Source organism: Fukomys damarensis, unplaced genomic scaffold (genome assembly GCF_012274545.1).
Source record: "Fukomys damarensis isolate Sample0158 unplaced genomic scaffold, DMR_v1.0_HiC HiC_scaffold_16, whole genome shotgun sequence".
Lineage (NCBI taxonomy): Eukaryota > Metazoa > Chordata > Mammalia > Rodentia > Bathyergidae > Fukomys > Fukomys damarensis.
The window spans coordinates 128,209,661-128,229,161 of NW_022900928.1; the positions used below are offsets into that span (position 1 = coordinate 128,209,661).

Genomic DNA, 19,501 nt, shown 5'->3' on the forward strand with positions numbered 1-19,501 from the left:
AAAATACTTGTGGAGAAATTTAACAAAAAAACCCCCTAAATCATGAAACAATACTGAGAAAAATTAAGACTTAAATAAGTGCACAGCTACACCACATTCATGGGTCACAAGACACAATACTATATAACATGTCCATTCTCTCCAAACTGATTAAAATTCAACAAAATCATAACAAACTTCGTGTAGACATCCACAGGCTGATTCTAAAATTTACATGAAAAAGGGCCGGGCATTTAGCTCAGTGGTGCCACTGACTGCCTTGAAAGCTCAAGGTCCAGAGTTCATACCCATACAAAATAAATAAGTAAATAAATAAACAAATTTACATGAAAAAAATTTACATGGAAACATTAGTAAAGAAGAACCAAAACAACTTTGAAAAAGTTGGAAGACTCAAAACTACTTGCTTAGAACTTTTTCTATGAAACTATAGCAACAAAATGGTATAGATAACAGAATGGATTAGAAACACCTAGACAGAGATTCAAAACTTCCATCACTTGATTTCCATGGAGTGTCAAGGTAATTCAAGAGGGGAAAGAATAATCTCTTTAAACCAATAGTGCTGACCTCAGCCAGGTGTGGGGGTGCACGCCTGTAATCTCAGCACTTGGAAGGATGAGAGACTGACTGAGGCAGGAAGATTGCAGTGAGTTCAAGCCCAGGCTGAATTACACAGTGAAACCCTGTCTCACGAAATTAAAAGAACCACCACCACCACCACCACCACCCCTCAAAACCAAAAAACACAAATGGCACTGGAAAAATTAACCTTATTTTAAAAAGAAAAAGACCCTTAATCTTTATGAATACTATACTTAAAAATGAGCTTTAATCAGACTAAGAATTAAAACTTCAAAAAACAACACAGGAGAAAATTTTTGAGACCACAGTTTAGGGGGAAATTTGTTAGTAATGTGACAAATGCAAAGCAGACCAAAAAAATGACAAACTGGATTTCATAAAAATTAAAAACTTTTGCTCTCCCCAAGACATTTTATAAAGAAAAGATAAGCCACAAAGAGGAGGAAAATAACATCATAGAAGACTTTAATCCAGAAACAAACAAACAAATTTTTACTCAATGACAAAAACCCAAGGAAAAACTGGACAAAATTCCTGTAGTCTTCTTCAGAAATATATGAATGATCAATGTCATTAACCATCAGGGAAATATAAATTAAAATAACAGTAAAATACCACTGTAACTGCCTTAGAATAACTGAAATTAAAGACTGATAAGACCGTGAGTCAGTAAGGAAAGAAAGCAACCGGAAACACACACACACACTCTCTCTCTCTCTCTCTCTCTCTCTCTCTCTCTCTCTCTCTCTCTCTCTCTCTCTCCTGGCAGGAATGTAATCCATTACAGCTCGCTCCTGTCTAGATGTCCCTGAAAGCCTCGTGCAGTCATAGGTGTGGCTTTTTCAAGAGGTGGCTGGATTTGGAATGTATGATGTTGGGACTACAGGTGGGTGATTACTAAATAGTCCACTACCTGGTTTGGCACCCACTCAAAGCCAGATAACCTAGACTGAATAAAAAGGGGAAAGAAGCTGCTATTGGTCACTTGCCTTGCTGACATCTGCTCTGTGAAGCCACTCTGCCATGCCAGCCTGCCTTGGAACCAGCCGCTTATGGAGTGAAACCTCTACAAACTGTGTGAGCCAAATAAACCCTTCCTGCTTTAACTTTGGGTGTCGGGTATTTTGTCTCAGCAACGACACAAGTAACTAAAACCATGACAGCCATTCTGGAAAAAGAGCTTGATATTTCTTCCAATGTTAAAACATCTTACCCAAATGACTTGGAGATTAAGTTCTGAGGTGTTTACACAAGAGAACTAAAAATTTGTATCTACACAAAAACTTAAAAACAAATATTCACAGCAGTGTTACACAAACTATGAAATAGTGCAAATGTGCATTTGGCTAGACATGTTATGATACATCCATATGACAGGATACTCAATAGTAAAAGGAAATAAACTGGTGCACACAACACAGATGAAGAATCCCACAAGTACTATGGTGAGCAAAAGAAGACAATTTGCTGCATACCAAATGATTACATTTATTGTGAGATTGGAAGAACTGGAAAATTACAGGGTCAGAAAAATAGCTGACTGGTTGATGGGGTTGAGGCAAAGAAAGGAATGACCATACAGTGGTATGGGGGAAACTTTGGGTAGGTTGTGTACAGTTTTCAGAAAAATAGCTGACTGGTTGATGGGGTTGAGGCAAAGAAAGGAATGACCATACAGTGGTATGGGGGAAACTTTGGGTAGGTTAAGTGTACAGTTTATCACTACATCTCTGTAAGCCTGGCTTTTTTTTTTCCAGACAAAGATTTCTAAAGCTACTAGATATTTAAAATAATCTTTCACTTTATAAACTTCAGATTATACAAACATTATGATACAAAAGGAAAAAAAACTTTTATAACCATAGTTAAACCCCTGAGAAATGGAGAACTTACAACTCACTGAAAAAGAAATAGAGCAAATCTCTGACTTTAAATTTCCCAATTTCGGCGTACTAAGGAACTCCAATGTTATTTTACGACTAGCAGAAGAGTCAAACAAACATCATGACTAGATTCATCAGCTCACCTCGTTCTCATACTGGATTTCTAACATGGCCCGGGAGCTGCCAAGGTCCTGCATCACAGACTCGGCTTGTTTCAACAGCTCCTCTCTGTTCACAGTGCGCTGCAAAGAGAGCACAGACGTGAGGAGAGCACGCACCAACCACTTGCACTGCACTTCCACCAAAAGGTGGCTTTTCTTGAAGTGCAAGATAATCAAGTCAACTGTTAAGGAAGTATTTCTTTAAACACCTCAACAAAGGTTAAAAAGTAGCCAATTGCTACAAACATCAGGAGTCTCCTGGTACACATGAAGAAAAGTTAGATCCAAGTGTAATTACTAATTTATCTTGAGCCCATGAAAAGTTCAGAAAATTCAAGTTGAAAAGAAACCATTTCTGTGGCCCTGCCAAACACGAAGCAACTGAGGGCTGCAGCTGTGCACAGGCAGAGAAGCAGCCTGGCAAGCAGGCTAGGTGAGCAGCAGCCCTCCTGCTCTCATCTGCCCAGTCTGTGAAGCACTGCTGGACATGGGCAGGACTCACAGAGGAAGAGAGCGGCCCTGCCATTGCTACAGTATGGCAATGCCACTGGATATGGAATCCTCAGGAGGCAAACGGAGACTTTTCTTTATAAGAAAGGTCGTTTTTAAGTAAAATATTTATTTATTTTTTTAAATCACAAACCCCTTCCTCCTCCTTTTTAATGTAAATACCAATGACTCTTATGAGACCTTTGGACATAAAACCTTTGGAAGAGAGACATCCTCAGTAAACAAAGAACAATAACAGAAACGTCCTTAGTTTTTAAAATACAATGCAGAAGTGTAGGATAGGTTCGCAGATGGAAGGGTTTCAAGACCTGTGGTCCTGAGCCATGACCATGCTGCCACCATTGAAGAGTAGGAGATGAAGTCAAAAGCACAAGTTGGCTGGTACAGAGACTCAAAATATATGAACAATTTTATTTCCGTCTCTTCTAGTTGGAGTGATTTGTTAAGGGGAGTGAAACAGATCTGATTAAAGTTTTAAAATGGAGGCTATCGTTTGAGCTCCTAATTTAGAAAGAAATGAATGCCTTAGAAAAAGATTCTTTCTTGGTACAGCAATTATAATAACTAAAAGAAAAAAAGACTGAAGAAATGATTTCAATAGAGGGGGTGGACGGACCTATCACTGCTGGATAAAAGAATCACAGAGTCAAACTCCAAGAGAATGATGGGAAAGTATGGCTAAGAGAGGACACAAAAAATAGATAAAAGAATGAGATGACTGTGATTCAGTTGGGCCTCCAAAACCAAAAGGCATAATTAGGTATACCACCATTTCTAGTTTTCTCATTATTTTGAAAACCTCAGTTCAAGTATTTTTGGGAGAGACTTACTTTTTTTCTATCCAATCTAGGTGCAACTCTGCTATCTTGAGAATCAGACTGGTTGATTTCTGGGTTGGTATCAAGTAATCTTTGCATTGCCCGGTCCCGATCAAACGCAGTTACATAAAAAAGCATTTGTCGGGTATCAAAAGGAAAGAAAAATGGGCTGAAAAAAGACATAATATAAATTTATTATCGGAATAAGAATCAGAAACCATTTAAAAAATTAAAACCTACAGTAGAAACAATTTCTAATATAACACAGAATATTAATTATCAATAGAACTAGTAAAGTGGTCTAGGAGAATTATTTTTAAAGTATTTTCATAATTCTCACTAAAATTTTTGTTGCGATTGAGTCTTGTTTATGTGGCCCAGGCTGGCTTCAAACTCCTGGGCTTACGTGGTCCTCCTGCCTCAGGCTCCTGAGTAGATAAGACTACAGGTGCACACCCATACACCAAGCATATTAAACTTTCTAAGTGCCCAAGTAATAATGGATTAAGTAGTCTAAGTAAAATCAAACTTTTAAAACCCTACACTTCAATCAGGCCTATAAGATAATCTTTTAATCTATCCCACAGCTTGTGGAAAATGTTATATGACAAGTGAAAGCTAATTTTTAAAATACGACCACAGCTTCATGTAAGTAAACTCTGCAACCCCTCTCGCCATATATATGCAAGTAAGGGCTTTGCTATTTCATGATTTTCCTCCCAGCTTTGGCACTTTAAGTCACTCAAACCTGCCAAAATGCAAGGCACCGATTTTCAAAAAATGGACAAGGCAGACTTATTATACCAACATCCAACTGCTCTGGACTCATGCTTTGGAGGTCTTGACAATACTGTTGAGAGCATCTTCTATGATGACCTGAATGTGTTATAGCTGCTCTGTGTGACATGGCAGCCACATGAGGATATGCTAATATAGTGGAAAAATTTCAACTTCTTTCTTTTCTTTTGGTTTCTGGAGACAAAGTCTCACTATGTGGTTCGGGCTGGCCACAAACTGGTGACAATCTTCCTGCCTTGGCCTCCTGACTGCTAGGATTACAGGTATGCACCAGCATTCATGGCTCTATTTCCAATTGTATTTCACTGAATTTAATAAGTCACCTATGGTCAGTGGCCACTACATTTATCAAGAAACCTACAGCTGTTGGCTCAAACAGGTTCAGAGAACTGATAAGCAACTAGACTTTTGGAGTGCAATTTTAGCATGGCAGAGGATATCTCCTCAGTCACATTCCCATGTCAAGTAAAAGGACGCACTGAGCAAACTAGTGCCAGCCCCAACTTCACTATGCTGCTTGTGTGTTAAAGCTACACTATTAAGTGAGCTGTGATGAAACAACACTGTTAATAAACCTTTGAATAGTTTCACTTAAGACAATGTTTCTGTAACAAAATATATAAAGAGCAAATCAGTAATAACATTAATAAGGCCATCCAGAGTGATTGTCTTACCAGGTTTTTCCTAGCTCCGTAAGCCAGGTTGGGATGTTTCCTGTCATGATTACTAAAGGATCTTGAAGCTGCCTATTTGCTTTTGCTGTCAACTTACTGTTAATAAATTCACTAGTTGGAATAATCTCCTTGCATGCTGCATTCTGTAAAATGTAAAATAAATAAATAAAAGCAAGCCCCACGTTATAAAATATTGATAATCTCTGCTTTCTCGAAATACATGGAGAACGCCTAGATTTCACCTGTGGGTTTCCAGCCTGCAACACACCGGTGTGCCCTAACCCAAGTAACTCCCCTAACATAATGCTAAACTCTAGCCCCGCTCTACAACCCACAGGTACTGACTTGGTCACTGAGGGCAGCTAATGCTTCATGCATGGCCACCTCCTTAACATTTTCCCCACATCATAGGAACAGCAAAGGCAACAGGAAACTTCTACCCAACTTTCTGTATGATTAAATCCTAATGCTAATAAATGAACATATGGTTAAATATACCTTAAAAACTTTAGTAAGTCCATGTTCAGATTTCAAGCTGTAGCTTGATTTAATAAATTTATAGCAAGAGAACATTTTACCAATCTGCCAAGAGAGCTAATCCAAGAAATGTAGGTCAGGAAAAAGAAAGTGGGGCAGAAGTTTCCATGGAGAATACAGTGGACTAGGATCCCTGAAGTTAGCTCAATCAGTTTCCATTTCTAGTGTAACAAAATATTCATCAATCACTAAACAGCAACTACAAGATAATGTCACGAACAACAGGTCATGAGAACATAAGTAGGCAACATTACTCACATCATACAAGTAATACCAGTATCGACTGATGGCATGTAAAACTCTCAGGAGAAGGATCACATCTAGTGACGGGTCTTCAAAAGTTATATTTTCAGGTGGTGTGGGAATGAGGTAAACTTCTAAAGGATTTGATACTGATGGGCACACTCCGTCTAGAGGGCAACGAAACAAAATTTCAGTCTTGATTAGAGTTACAATGGTAAGCCAGTGGAGCAAGGATCATCTTATCCCTAAAATGGTAACTGAAAGCTGTTAAATTCAATTCTTGATATCCTATGAAAATTTCACTTTTCCCTCCAATACCTAAATAAATGTAAAGGAAAAACTGACTCACGTGCACCTCTCTCCTTTACACCAGAAAAGCTAACAAAATGGCCAGAGAAAAACAAGAAACCACTCAAAATTGATAAATAAATTTATCAGATTTTTCATATACAACTTAAAACTTACAAATACCCACAAATTATAAATCTGGTAAAAGGAATTTGGCTATTTAATCCAAGGCTTGGTGCTGAATAGATTGATGTTTAAAAAAATAAGATCTGTGAGTCTTGTGCACTCAGATTAAAATAAAAAGAATGAACAACTGGAACAGTTGCTATATATTTTACCAGCAAAAGAAAGGGAAATCATACCACGACTTCAAGAAAGGGCACTTTTTAACACAAACACAAAAACAACAATCTCAAAATTGAGAGCCTTTTAAATAGAGCGATCTTAGTTTTACCAACTGCCACCATGCCCTTACTTCCGTAGATAAGGGAAAGCACTGTGGGAATTATAGCAACAGGGGTAGTCCCAAGAAGTAATACTCCAGACACGTATAGTGTCACTGCCAGATTACACTAGGAGTACTGCAAAGGAAAATAAGTCACTTGGAAAATGACTACTGTGATCTGTACTGTTACCTGTCATCAGTATTTAGTCCTTCTGTAGCTGTCAAATACAATTATAACAAATGACCATAAATCTGAAGGACAATTTATTGATGTCTAGCCATTGCCTTCCAACTCTTTAGTGAATGTTCTAGTAATAAAATGTTCACCCTTCATGAAAATGTATTTCTTAAGAATTAGGAATAAGAATTTTCTCTACCTTTTTCCTTTCAAATTTAATTTTGTAGACACTTAAAAGTTTCCATTTTCTAAAGTCAAGAATTTGATTAAAAGCAATCAAAAGGTTTGCACTGATTTCATTTATTTCTAAATTATATTCCAACTTCCCCAGATATAAACTGTAACCCTAAAATCCAAGACTACACAAAGACCAGCACCAGACAGCAAGGTTTCCCTCATGTATCATCTCACCGTGCCACAATTCATCATGCTTTTTTGCATTCCTAGGAGAAGTTTTCGTTGGAGCTGTTTGGGCTCTTCCTCTTTTACCACCAACACAATCTTTAGTACTTTCTTCATCTTCTCTCACGGGTTTATACCTAAAGTGATAAGACGGTATATTTTATATAGAGATTTAAAAAAATTATAAAGCCAAAAATCCAAGCTACAGAACACACACAGAATTCCCAGCAGCACTCTGAAGTCAATACTCTTCTCTTTGTATGGATTCAGAGAATTACCAACAGCATTGCTTCCTAGGAGAGACTACTTAGGAACCATCTTTCTATGGGGAGGGGCCTAAGAGAAGACAGGTTCTGGAAGAATGGATCTTTTCAAATATACGTAGTAGGCACTAACAGGCACCCAAAAGCCTCTAAGGACTCCAAGAGGCCAAGATTCTTACCATCCAAAGGCACATCATTTTAAAAATGGAGGGATTTGTCTCAAAGGTGTACATAAACTAGGAGGATGTTTTCTAATAGTGAGGAAGCTACATACACATACATGTGTGTATGCTAACTAAGTATGTCAAGTACTATATCTTTTAGTAATTATGAATTTATGGTACTGGCTTTTTTAATAAGCCAGCTATACATTTAATATGAATGTGAAAACACACAAGCAGTTTCTAAATTCAAAAGGTACTAATAGAAATCATCTTCAGACTTGCCATATTGTGTGCGTCTTTGTCCAAATACCAGCTCTCCCCAGAGGGTTGCTCTCATCATCCGTGGACTCTCTCTCGTCCTCAGCCTGTATACTGAACTGCCGCACTGCCTGATACACAGTCATGTTGTACGGCAGCAAATGTTCTCCAATGTAAAACTGCAGCCTGTGTCTTACATTGCCTGAATTTAAGAACTGTGCAGCCTGAATAAAACAAAGCAAAATCCTTTTAAGCTAGACCCTGACAGTTACATAGTAGCCCATCATCAGCATGGAATACATCCAAAGATCCTCATGGATGCCTGAAATTGCAGGCAGTATTGAACTCTACAGGCCACACGTCCCTTATTTGAAATTCTTGAGACTAGAGGTGCTGTAGATTCTTTTCAATTTCGAGATATCAACAAAAACATGAGATTCTTTGGGGATAAGACCTAAGTCAAAGAGAAATCTTAATTTATGTTTCCCTGTATACCTTACACATATCCATGAAGGTAAATCCATACCATATTTCTAATGCACATGAGTTTTGACCGCAACCTGTCACATGAGGTCAAGTGTGGAATTTCCACTTAGTGACATCAGGCTAGCACTAAAAAGTCTCAGATTCTGGAACATGTCATCTTTTGAGTGTTCTTTTGCCTATACATACATCACTGACACAGTTTAATTTATGAATTAGGCACAGGGAGAGATTAACATAATACAATAATTACAGCAATATATTGTTAATAAAAGTTATATGAAAATTACTTAAAAACTATAAATGTCTTATGTACTATTTTTGGACAGAATATGACAATGGGTAACTCAAATCATGAGACACTGACCCACAGACAAGGGGCGACTCCTGTACATCGTAGTACAAGGCGAGAAGTATCTTACCAGAGACTCATCTATCTCCTCATCTGATCCATCATCATCACTGTCCTCTTCATCTTCTCGCACTCTTCCATACCCTAAACACCCAAGAGGCCTGTTAAAACACCTAGCAATTTTAGGTGTCAAAGAAGTAAACCTGCATAAACTAGTTAAACTGATACCTTCTAAGAAAAAAGCAATACACATATTACACTCCAATGCATGCAGCAGAATGACCTGAGAATATTCTCAAGAACAACACATCTTTTCAACTACATTCCAACATGAATGAGTTCCTCAGACAAGCAGCCAAGCTCTGTTAAGCTGAACGAATGCCTACGTATATATAATGCCAGGACACAAGTTCCTACAGTCAGGATTTCAGCACAGAGCATTAAAACAGGAAGAGCATGCATATCTCTTAATACTAATCCCACCCCAAATACACACACAAACACACGAAACATGTGTGGTAAGTACCTCTAACAACAAGGTATCTCTCAATCGCTTGTACCAGCGCCAGGGGGTCGATCTTGACAGGGCCACCTTTCCACTGCTTAACGTTTGCGCAGTCGGGATGTCTTTGCAGCTGGCATTTTAACTGATGTGTGTTGAAAAATTTCAAAGCCTGTGATCCTCTGTTGAGAGAGAAGCTCAAGATAATTTGTGAAAAAAAGTTATTCTAAATTATTTTCACAATTGATATACATTTAAATATATTATGTAAACTTCATTTTTCTAAAGCATAAGCAAGCACTTAAAAGGTTTACAAATGAGTTATTTTTTTAGTAAAAATTATGAACAGTAGATAAAACATGAGTGTAAATGCATGCACGTGAAAACATTCAGTCAACATCTGACCTCTGCACAAATCCATGTGAGCAGCAACACCTTGTCATGGATAAAAATTCTTCAACTATTTGAGCACTCACTTCTGCAAAAATGTATTCTACCCCTTTCTACTAAATTCCTATCTAAAAACAAACAGAAAAGACCCTATCCTTTTGCTTTCAAAGATTCCAGCTATGAAGTTACTTTAAAAACCTTTAAATTTTACTTTGCTATATACTTTGGAATGAAGCCTTTAATATTTATAGCATTTGAATGAGGTAAATACATCATTTCTGAAAAGCTCTGGCAAGAGTCAGTTATACAGATAAAATGTCGTTCTCCATAAAATACCATAAAGTACACAAACAGGAGTATATTAAAGAATATTCCATTTCATTGCCATAAACATGTTGATTTATTTTATACAAGCTTGAACGTAAGGCCACTGTTCCTTGGAAATAGTTTCAAATGTCCGCTTATTTAATAAACTTTTAAAGGATAGCATAATGGTCAAAATGGAATACACTACACTATACGTTAAATTTCAAAGCAAAAAGCAGCCATGGTCCATGCTGTGATTGCATTATTCATAATTATGTGCTGCTTTCATTCAGCTAAATTTTTTTAAAATTTCCAAAAACTCTTTAGAATATGGATTTTAAAACCAAATTATTTGATTTTGAATCAAAATATTCCAAAAAGTTTGTAATATTCCATAATATACAACAATGAACTTTTATAATTAATTCATTCTGCAACACTTCAGAAGTCCTTTAAACTGTATTACAGGAAAAAATACAAATTTTTATTAAGAAGGTCTAACTTCAAAAAGAACACTTGCTAAAAGTCACCATGATACAAGATTATAACCACTAACATCCCATATAGAACCATCACAGAAGTTAAATTATTACCCTATCCACAAAATGCTAGAAAAGAGGTATATCATCAAGCATATCAATTAAATAAAAAAAAATAAGCCGACTGCCAAAGTTGGCAGAACAGCTGCTGGTTTGCATACTTTAAAAACATCAGGTTTACAGATGAAAGCATTAGATTTAGGGCTGGGGATATGGCCTGGTGGTAAAGCACCAATCTCAGCCTCGCAAACATAAGGCTCTGGGTACAATCCCCAGAACTGCCAAACAAAGGAACAATGAAAGAACTTTGTTCATTCTTTAGATATTCCATTTCTTCTGTCATTACACAAGAATATGCTTTGTACAAAGCAATACTTTACCAGACCTCTTGACACTTTACCTCAACAGAAGGAACCTCCACATGTGGCAAGGGCACATGCAGGCAATGGTCCTTACCTGCCTCCTGTTCCATTTCCACTAGGGAAATCGTGTACTTTGACCGGAAATTGTTCCATCTGGCTGAGGCAGTTGTTCATTTTGTGAACTAAAGCCAACAAAGGCGCATTACCCACTGGCTCCACTCTCCCGAGGGGCTCTTCTCCAGGAAGCTGAAGTTATAAATACACCCACAGGTTAAGCAAGACCTTCTGAAGATGGAACAGTTTTCACCAAGAAGACTCAGTACACAGTTTTACAAAACAGAATCATTTATTCATTTTTATCTTTTTACAGACTTGGTAGAAACAATGTTTCCAAAAAACACTTTTTTGTACAGCCCACTATCCTTTAGTCAAAGCTTTACAGTCACAGTTCATAAGCCCAAAAGGTTCTGAAAACACAAGTCACTGGGTGGTAAAACCTGACCCAGACAGACACAAGATAGACAATCTTTATTTACCTCATTTTACTAAGAATACTTATGCTTCGCTGCAAAAATATTTAAGGTGTGTGGCAGGGTGCTGTTTGGATACTCAGGAATCACTGCCCTGCAGTGGAGAACTCTTGAATCCATCTAGCCTCGAGGGATGCGATAAAGAGATTAGACAGCTACACTTAATCTTAAGCATAATGTAAAACTATATCCAATGCGGTCCTGCAGCTATTTAACCTCTAGTCTACAACAGCTCTCCTCAGGCTGCTCTACAGGTGCATACAAGCAGTGAGCAAATAAATGCCTGTGAGCCCCACAAGGGCACGGGTAAGCAGCTGTGCCAACACACACGGGTATAATCCGTAGGCCTATTACATGGATAATCCTGAGACATTTCTGAGGGAAAACTTCTCAGAAGCAGTTATAAACACAAGAATGTGAAGTCAAGAGCATCCAAAAGTAGTTACCTCCTCCCAACACTCACTGATGGTAAAGGGCGCCGCCTCAGCCTCCTGGCCAAGTGACCCGTTATTAATGATGATTACTGGAATTGTTAGGGCTGTGCTTCAAGTACAAAAGAAAAATATGCCTATTCTAGTTCTACAGCTCCTCTGTCCACCTATTTTCCTAAAACAAGGTACTGCAAACTGCAATGTTTAAAAATGCAATTTTGAGAATAAAATATATTCACAGGTTAAGAGAACACTATTAGTGGCTAGTCTTGCCAGAGGAAAAACAAGGTGGGGGGCAATTCTGGTACACTTAGAAACTGATATGGGCCTCATCAGTTAGTTATTTTACTATTTACTTTGATATAAAGAAGTCAAATCCAACTGCAAGCTAGAAACTTTTCCTCGGTATCTTAACCATTTCCTGGAAATTATTACTGGGATGAAAATATGTTCCCTAGCGAACACTTATTTTTCAGATATATAAGCATTATTAGGTAACTTACTGGAGAAGAAAAAAATACATGAAGGAATCTCTTTAATCGTATCTCTCTGCTCACAGCATCCTTTTCACTTTTAGACGTCAAATACAGCAACAGCTGCTTCACAAATCCACTATGCTGGATTTCAAATGATGAAACATCTGACTCTGAGACTATGCTACGGATTTCTACAAGGCACTCAGCTCCACCATCCACCTGGAAAAGTTAGGAACATTATTTCTGTATTGATTTAAGCACCACTTACTAAATGCACAATTCACATTTTCACGACAAGAATGCAATACATTCTCAATACGTAATGCTTAGCCTAACTCTATATGCTTTAAAAAAAAAAAAAAAAAAAAAAAAAAGAGTGCCAGAGTGTGATGCACTCTTAGTACATCTTGAAAAATAGGCTCTGACACACAGACACAGGAAAGAATGCTATGTAACTCATAATGAAAACTTGGTATGTGTAACATATGGAAAAACCGACATGTTGCCAATATAGTTGCCTTTAAGAAGGGATGGGATGGAGAGCAGACCACATGCAATCAAGAATAAGGTGCCAGGTATGGTGGTAGACACTAGTAATCCTAGCACTCAGGATGCTGAGGCAGGAGGATGAGGAGAGCCAAGGCCAGCCAGTACTATATGGTGAGACCTTGTCTCAAAAAAACAAAAGCAGAAAAGAACATGCAGAAGAAATAAAAAGGATCTATAACATCATCAGAATGAAGATGAAGAAGTATTCAAGATGTGGCTTTCAGTTAAAAACGTTTAAAATTGTAATGAAATGGAAAAATTTCCTGGTAAACAGCAGTAAAAATTACTGAACATGCATCCAGAAACAACAAAAAATAAATAATAAAAACTAAGAACAGATGAAATATGAAAAGGTTATTAAACCCCAGCCCTCCTCAACTACCGAAAGGCCACTGTGGAGAGGGGTAAGCAGAAGCCAAATCAACTCTGCTATCCTCAGGTCAAGAGGATTTAGAAAAGTGAAACACTGGAGGGACATTTCTGAAATCTCTGTCAAGATATAAGGAATGCAAAGAAAAAATGTCAGGGGTGAGAGTCTAGTGGATTTAACAAAAACGATGAGCTATGAGAATCAAAGGATACCGAAGAGAAATGTCAGTGCCAAAAGCACATTTGGCTTAAAGTAATAAAGCTGATCTACAATAGTTAAATCCAGGGAAAGCTACAGGGTCAGCGGGGAAGGGAGAATGGCGGACACACTGGACCACACACCTGGAGGTTGAGTTGTTCGGTTGCAGCACAAAGTCTCTGAAGCACATTCAGGGCAGGGTTGGTTCCATCCATATTCTCAGAACTAAAGTAACGCTCTACGAATTTATGTGCCTGCTCCTTAATCCATCCTTTAATTTTTTCTCTACAAAAAGGAAAAAGGAGATATTAGAAAGTCTCATAATATCCGGAATGGATCTCAAATTATGACTTCCAATCATAGTCATAATTACAACACTTAAAACTCATTCTGGCCTATACTATAGATTAGCAAATTCAGGCTTCAGAGTAACCAAATTAAGTTTCATTAAAAATGGATTATGATATATCTAGAGAATTGTTCATGTAATATGAACAGTAATCAAGATATTCTATTTTCCTAGGACCCTAAAATGTATCAGTTTCCAAAAGCAATTTCACATAATTTTCCCTTCAAAGTGCAGACATATCTGCCCTGTCCTTTACTTGTATTCCCTGGGGAAGTAGAAGTAAAGAACTGTAGGTAAGAAACATGTAATTGTTAGGTGCACTCTGACAAATGAGACCTGGATGTTTAAATTGCAAGTGATGGTGACGTCAGAAATACGTTTATTTTTTTACTACTGAAAATTCATTAAAACAACCAAGAAAACCATAAAAGCATTTTTTTTGTTTTCCAAGTATCATTTTTCAAAATTTCTTATGTGTAAAAGTAATGCATGCTGATATTCTAGAGCATTCCCCTTCCCCTAAAACAAAAAGCAAAAAAATGAAAGAAAAAAGGCCCAGATTTTTAAAGCTATAAATTGTTTACTTAGCAAGTTCTAAAAAAGGTTCTCCTCTAAAATCCTTAAATTACACCGAAATGGGGGAGAATTTTATCCTAAAAGCCTGAGTGTGGATGGGAAAGGCCAGTCTTTCTTGTCCAGAACAAAACCCAGGAAGGCTCCACAGAGAATAGAATTTTGAATATATATGACTCCTAGCTACAAATGGTAAATACAGTATCACAATTCAAGACTGACAATTAGGACAAAGCCAGATACAAGTTCATAGCTGGAGAACTGACATAATCTTTGAGCTATTCCACCTCCAAGAACAAATTAAAGTTGCATATCCATGTATGAATGTGCTGAGTGAAATAACGTTGAAGTTTTCTGATAAGGAACAGAAGCAGCAGACATCCCCCACTTCACCTATTGTTGGATATGGTGTCCTTTGAGGCAGCCCTGGCAAGCCCACTAACTCCTGCAGTCCGTGCTGGCTCAATATTGTTGCTGTTGGACTGTGCACTTAACCTTCCCCATGTTTTTGGATTCAAGCTTGCCAGGAAAGAAGATTTAGGTGACTGAGTAGTGGTGGGGCTTTTAGCTAGGAAAAGAAAAAAGAACACAGTTAAACCATTTTAGCATTAATACATAAAAAAACCAAAGGAATTTAAAATTCACAGTTGTAATAGTTGATTAACTAAAGTATTAACAACACTGGGTCATCCAGAAACTTGCACATACCACTACCACCTCTAACAGTATCCCTCCCCCAGTAACTTTATCAAAGGAATTACCTTGATTGTCTACTTTGTCATCATCTCTTGGAGGTGAGTACTTTGGCCTTCTCGGCCCTCGTTTTGGCAGTCGTTTTCTCTTTAGAACATCACTTAATCGACTATCATATGGGAAAATATGGAGTAAATTTAGTCATTAGCACTTGAAAACCACCAAGCTAAATGGCAGAAACAATGAGTTACAAAAATACTATTTATTACAGGGTAGTTCCCTTTTAGTAATCATTTAATGCTATCGCTGTGCCAGTGATCTTTCGCATACACTAACTCAAGAAATTAGTAACTACCAAAAATAAAATAGGATACCCGAAGAATCCTCCAAGTGTTCAACTTTATTACAAAATGCAGCGGATACAGTGCAAGAGATGAATGTTATGATTTACAGCTAGATGACCCCTCAAAGCCTTCTGTGGTTGTAGGTGGGGCTTTTGGGAAGTGACTGGATCAAGGGGGCGTGGTCATCAGTGGCTTAGTCCACAGATGAGCTTGTAAGTTCATAGCTGACATGCTGTGAGGTTGGATATGGTGGGAAGCAATGGATCACTTCGGAGTGGCCTGGAAGGGTTTTATCTCTTCCCAGCTCTTCCTTCAAGCTCTCTCTGTATCCTGCTGCCATGCCATGAGCGGCTTCTCTGCCATGCTGCCCTGCCTTGAAGCCAGCTGACTATGAAGTGAGACCTCTACAAACTGGGAGTCAAAATAAACCTTTTCACCTTTAAATTGTGGGTATTTGTGCCTCAGTGACAAGGAAGTAATTAAGACAACAAATATATAAGAAAAACGATCAAGATAGTTAAGAACTGTATAATCACCAATTAGATAGAGTTGTAAAAATGAAAGCTCTAAATTTTTTCCCTAACTTACATGGCACTTAGGAAAATACTTTATTTGCTTATAATACCCTACTCAAAGTAACTTCATGGTGTGAAAATAACAATAACATACCAAGGGAATGCATTTATACTTTTGTGGGTTTCTCTTTTTAAACTTACACATAAATCTAGAATAGTGTAACCTTATTTGAATTAAAACCATAAATGAAACTAAATTATAGTATATTCTTAACAATGCTAGCAATTAATTTGAAACAACGATCAATTCTTAGGATAACAAACCTATGTAAGATGTAAAAATGAAAAACGCTTTGATTAACTGGGTGACTCAAATAAAACTGGAAAAACTGTGAAAATATTTGGAAAAAGCCTCCCAACATATGACATTTCTATGACAGAAAGCTACTTAATGTTCAAATGTATCTGACAATCAATGGATCTTTACAAAATAACTAGTCTGAATAATTTCTATTTTAAAAATATAAACGTATCACTTGAAATACAGAGCCACTTAAAATTCTGGGAAAAAAGTACTATGTGTGGTGCAGGGGATTGAACCCAGAGTCTCAAGAATGCTGAGCAAATGCTCTGCCACTGGATCACATCCTTAGTACCAAAATTCTGAAAATGTTTAAAGAGAAAGACCTCCTCCTTTCTTTGGGGACTCTGTAACTAATTCTAACTCCCAATGACACAGAAATCCTGCATCTGTCTGAGCTGCGCAGCACACTGAAAGTCACTGAGTGTGTATGATGCCTCAGACACCATGCCTGCATGATGTAGCAAAATCCTGCAGTTAACTTAGGGTTAGTGGAGCCAGCAAGGAAGAAGGGATGGGAAAAGACCACCAACTGCAACCAGGTATGCTGGTACATGCCTGTAATCTTAACACTCCAGAGGGCGAGGTAGGGGAATCATCTGAACTACTCAGCAAGACCCTGTCATTTAGAAGATATAACAAAACAAAATAAAAATTAGGAAGGTGAACAGCCCCCAGTATTCTCCAGGCCCTATCTCCTCTTCAAACTTAGCTGATAACAGATACCACTTAAGTGCAGTGGTTTCCCCTAAAACAACAGTCACTGTGTCTTAGGTCCGACTGCTCCAAGCCCTTGTTCATTCTAGAATGAGTGACTGCCACAAGGTGGCACCAAAAGCTGCATCTCAGGACCACCCCCGCATCACAATCTTTATATACCACTCAAGTAGCAATACTCAAGTTTCTAACCATAAAGAAACAAAAGCATTTTTAAAGTGTGTTCTGATTCTAACATTGTGAAAACCAAAATGAGGTTCTGATAACATAATAACAGCACAGGTTTATAACAAATGAACCACTGATAGGTAGAAGTAGAGATTTTCATTAAGAATTGTCTTTTCGCCGGGCATGGTGGTGCATGCCTGTAATCCCAGCACTCGAGAGGCTGAGGCAGGAGGATTGCTGTGAATTCTAGACCAGCCTGGGCTACATAGTGAGTCCCTGGTCACCACCTGCCTTACAAGCGCAAGGTCCCAAGTTCGATCCCTGGTACCAACCAACCAACAAACAAAATGGGGGAAAAATTTGCCAGTTATTCCTCAGACAGAGGACTACTATCTAGAATATGTAAAGAATTTAAAAAAATTAGACCCCACCAAAAAAAAAAAAAAAAAAAAAAAAAAAGACTTTTCATTAGTTAAGAAAGAGCAAACTACCTGTGCCATTTAACAATTAAAGATAAAAAGGATATCGGGTTTCTCTGCCTTGCCTAAAATTTCTAATTTATAATATCTTTTACCGTATCAGTAATCGATGACCCCAAAGTAGTACTTATGCAGCAATGCATTAAGTAATCTCTTAGTTACAGGATTAAAACAAAGGCTGAAACCCTAGTCTGTAACACCATTCAAGTGACTAATGTTGCTGAGCCTTAGTTCCCTCAAATGTCAGTGGGAACAGCATGCACGTCTGATATTACAAAGCAAGACCCAACAATGCAAGCTTCCAAAAATGCGTTCTTCTTATTCCCATTAAACACTTTACGAAAGATGAAAAACTATGAAACATCTATGCATTCTGACATGTTATCATTTTAGTCCCTGTCTAAGCCTCAAGTTCCAAAGCGTAACTAAAAGCTACAGTGAAAATCTCACTTACCCTTGAGGGCTGAGATCTAAAGAGTCATCTCTGCTATGCTGCAAGCTGGGGGATCCCAAGTCGGCTCCAGCATTAGTGGCGGCTGTGGCTGTTCCACTGCTGACTGAAGTTGTAGACCCCAAAGATCCTGACCCATTCGTACATGCCTTTGGTGGGCTTGTCAACAGAGACTCTGATTCTGCTAAATGTTTGACTTGATGCATTACACCTTCATAGCAACAAGGATGAGAGTAATTAGTTTTAATCCTGAGAACTGCCTCCCCACCATTACAAAAATCCCTAAATATTAATACAACACCTAACAAACAAGAGTGAGGTAGTGGTTCAAAAGCCAGAGATTTCAATTTGACCACAATCAAAAAATTAAATTGGGAAATTCAAAATTGAAGATATTTACATGGAATGACTTCTCATGCTCCAAACTTGACTGCATAAAACTTAGGGTTATAAATCCTGTTTAAAGTTCAGAAGCCCATTATAAAAACAACACTCAATTAAAGAAACACAATGCATCTGGTGGGAAAGACCTAGTTAGCTTCAAGGGCTAGAAGGAGACAAGATCAGAGAACAGTGCTGCCCATAAAAGCTAGGCAAGAGCCATTACTGTCATACTCTTGGAGGCAAAGAGGGCTAAACTCTAACTGTGAGACGGGCTCTTTCTTATCTGAGCTAGGATATGGAAAGGTAAGTACATAGTGGTGGTAGTGGTGGTGGGTGCCCTAAGAGAGCCTGGTATATATACAACTCTGAATAAATCTATGTGAGTCAATGCACAGAACTTCCATAAAACTGTTTGAAAAGTCAGAATGAATTTAAAACCTCAGGCGCTTATTCCACAAATATTTATATGCTAGGAATGCTAGGTGCTATGGATAGGGCAACGGACAAGATAAATATACTCAGGTACTTGTGGACAAGGGGGATAGATTTTTCAGGAAATTATAATAAAAGAGCAACATGCTTATGAAAAAGAAAATGTACTATGGTTGGAAGACCTCACTGACATTGAAGAAAAGTAAAATCTTCAGGAAGAAGTGATATGCACTCTGAAATCTGAAAGAGCAGTAGGACCTACCTAGCCAGATGTAAAATGACCACTCAAATCTTTCATAAAGTTCATTATGCATGTGGTTACACAAATAATTTGGTGGTG

At 37.9% G+C, this 19,501-nt stretch overlaps 1 protein-coding gene across 17 annotated transcripts in view; it reads right to left on the reverse strand.

Moving 5' to 3' along the window:
• Trip12 (thyroid hormone receptor interactor 12) overlaps window positions 1-19,501 on the reverse strand; it is a 123,961-nt gene that overhangs the window by 13,775 nt on the left and 90,685 nt on the right. For 12 of the 17 annotated variants that reach the window (XM_010608119.2, XM_010608130.2, XM_010608129.2 and 9 more), the window contains 14 exons: window positions 18,349-18,556; window positions 15,379-15,479; window positions 15,011-15,185; window positions 13,839-13,980; window positions 12,606-12,797; window positions 11,236-11,387; window positions 9,569-9,741; window positions 9,113-9,186; window positions 8,232-8,431; window positions 7,532-7,659; window positions 6,225-6,376; window positions 5,430-5,572; window positions 3,970-4,126; window positions 2,612-2,710 (listed from right to left, as the gene is read on the reverse strand). In XM_010608119.2, the coding sequence (XP_010606421.1) occupies window positions 2,612-2,710; window positions 3,970-4,126; window positions 5,430-5,572; window positions 6,225-6,376; window positions 7,532-7,659; window positions 8,232-8,431; window positions 9,113-9,186; window positions 9,569-9,741; window positions 11,236-11,387; window positions 12,606-12,797; window positions 13,839-13,980; window positions 15,011-15,185; window positions 15,379-15,479; window positions 18,349-18,556 (2,096 nt within the window). The remainder of the gene's footprint in view (window positions 1-2,611; window positions 2,711-3,969; window positions 4,127-5,429; window positions 5,573-6,224; window positions 6,377-7,531; window positions 7,660-8,231; window positions 8,432-9,112; window positions 9,187-9,568; window positions 9,742-11,235; window positions 11,388-12,605; window positions 12,798-13,838; window positions 13,981-15,010; window positions 15,186-15,378; window positions 15,480-18,348; window positions 18,557-19,501) is intronic. The other 5 variants (XM_033764673.1, XM_033764672.1, XM_033764671.1 and 2 more) reach the window with 1 other exon arrangement.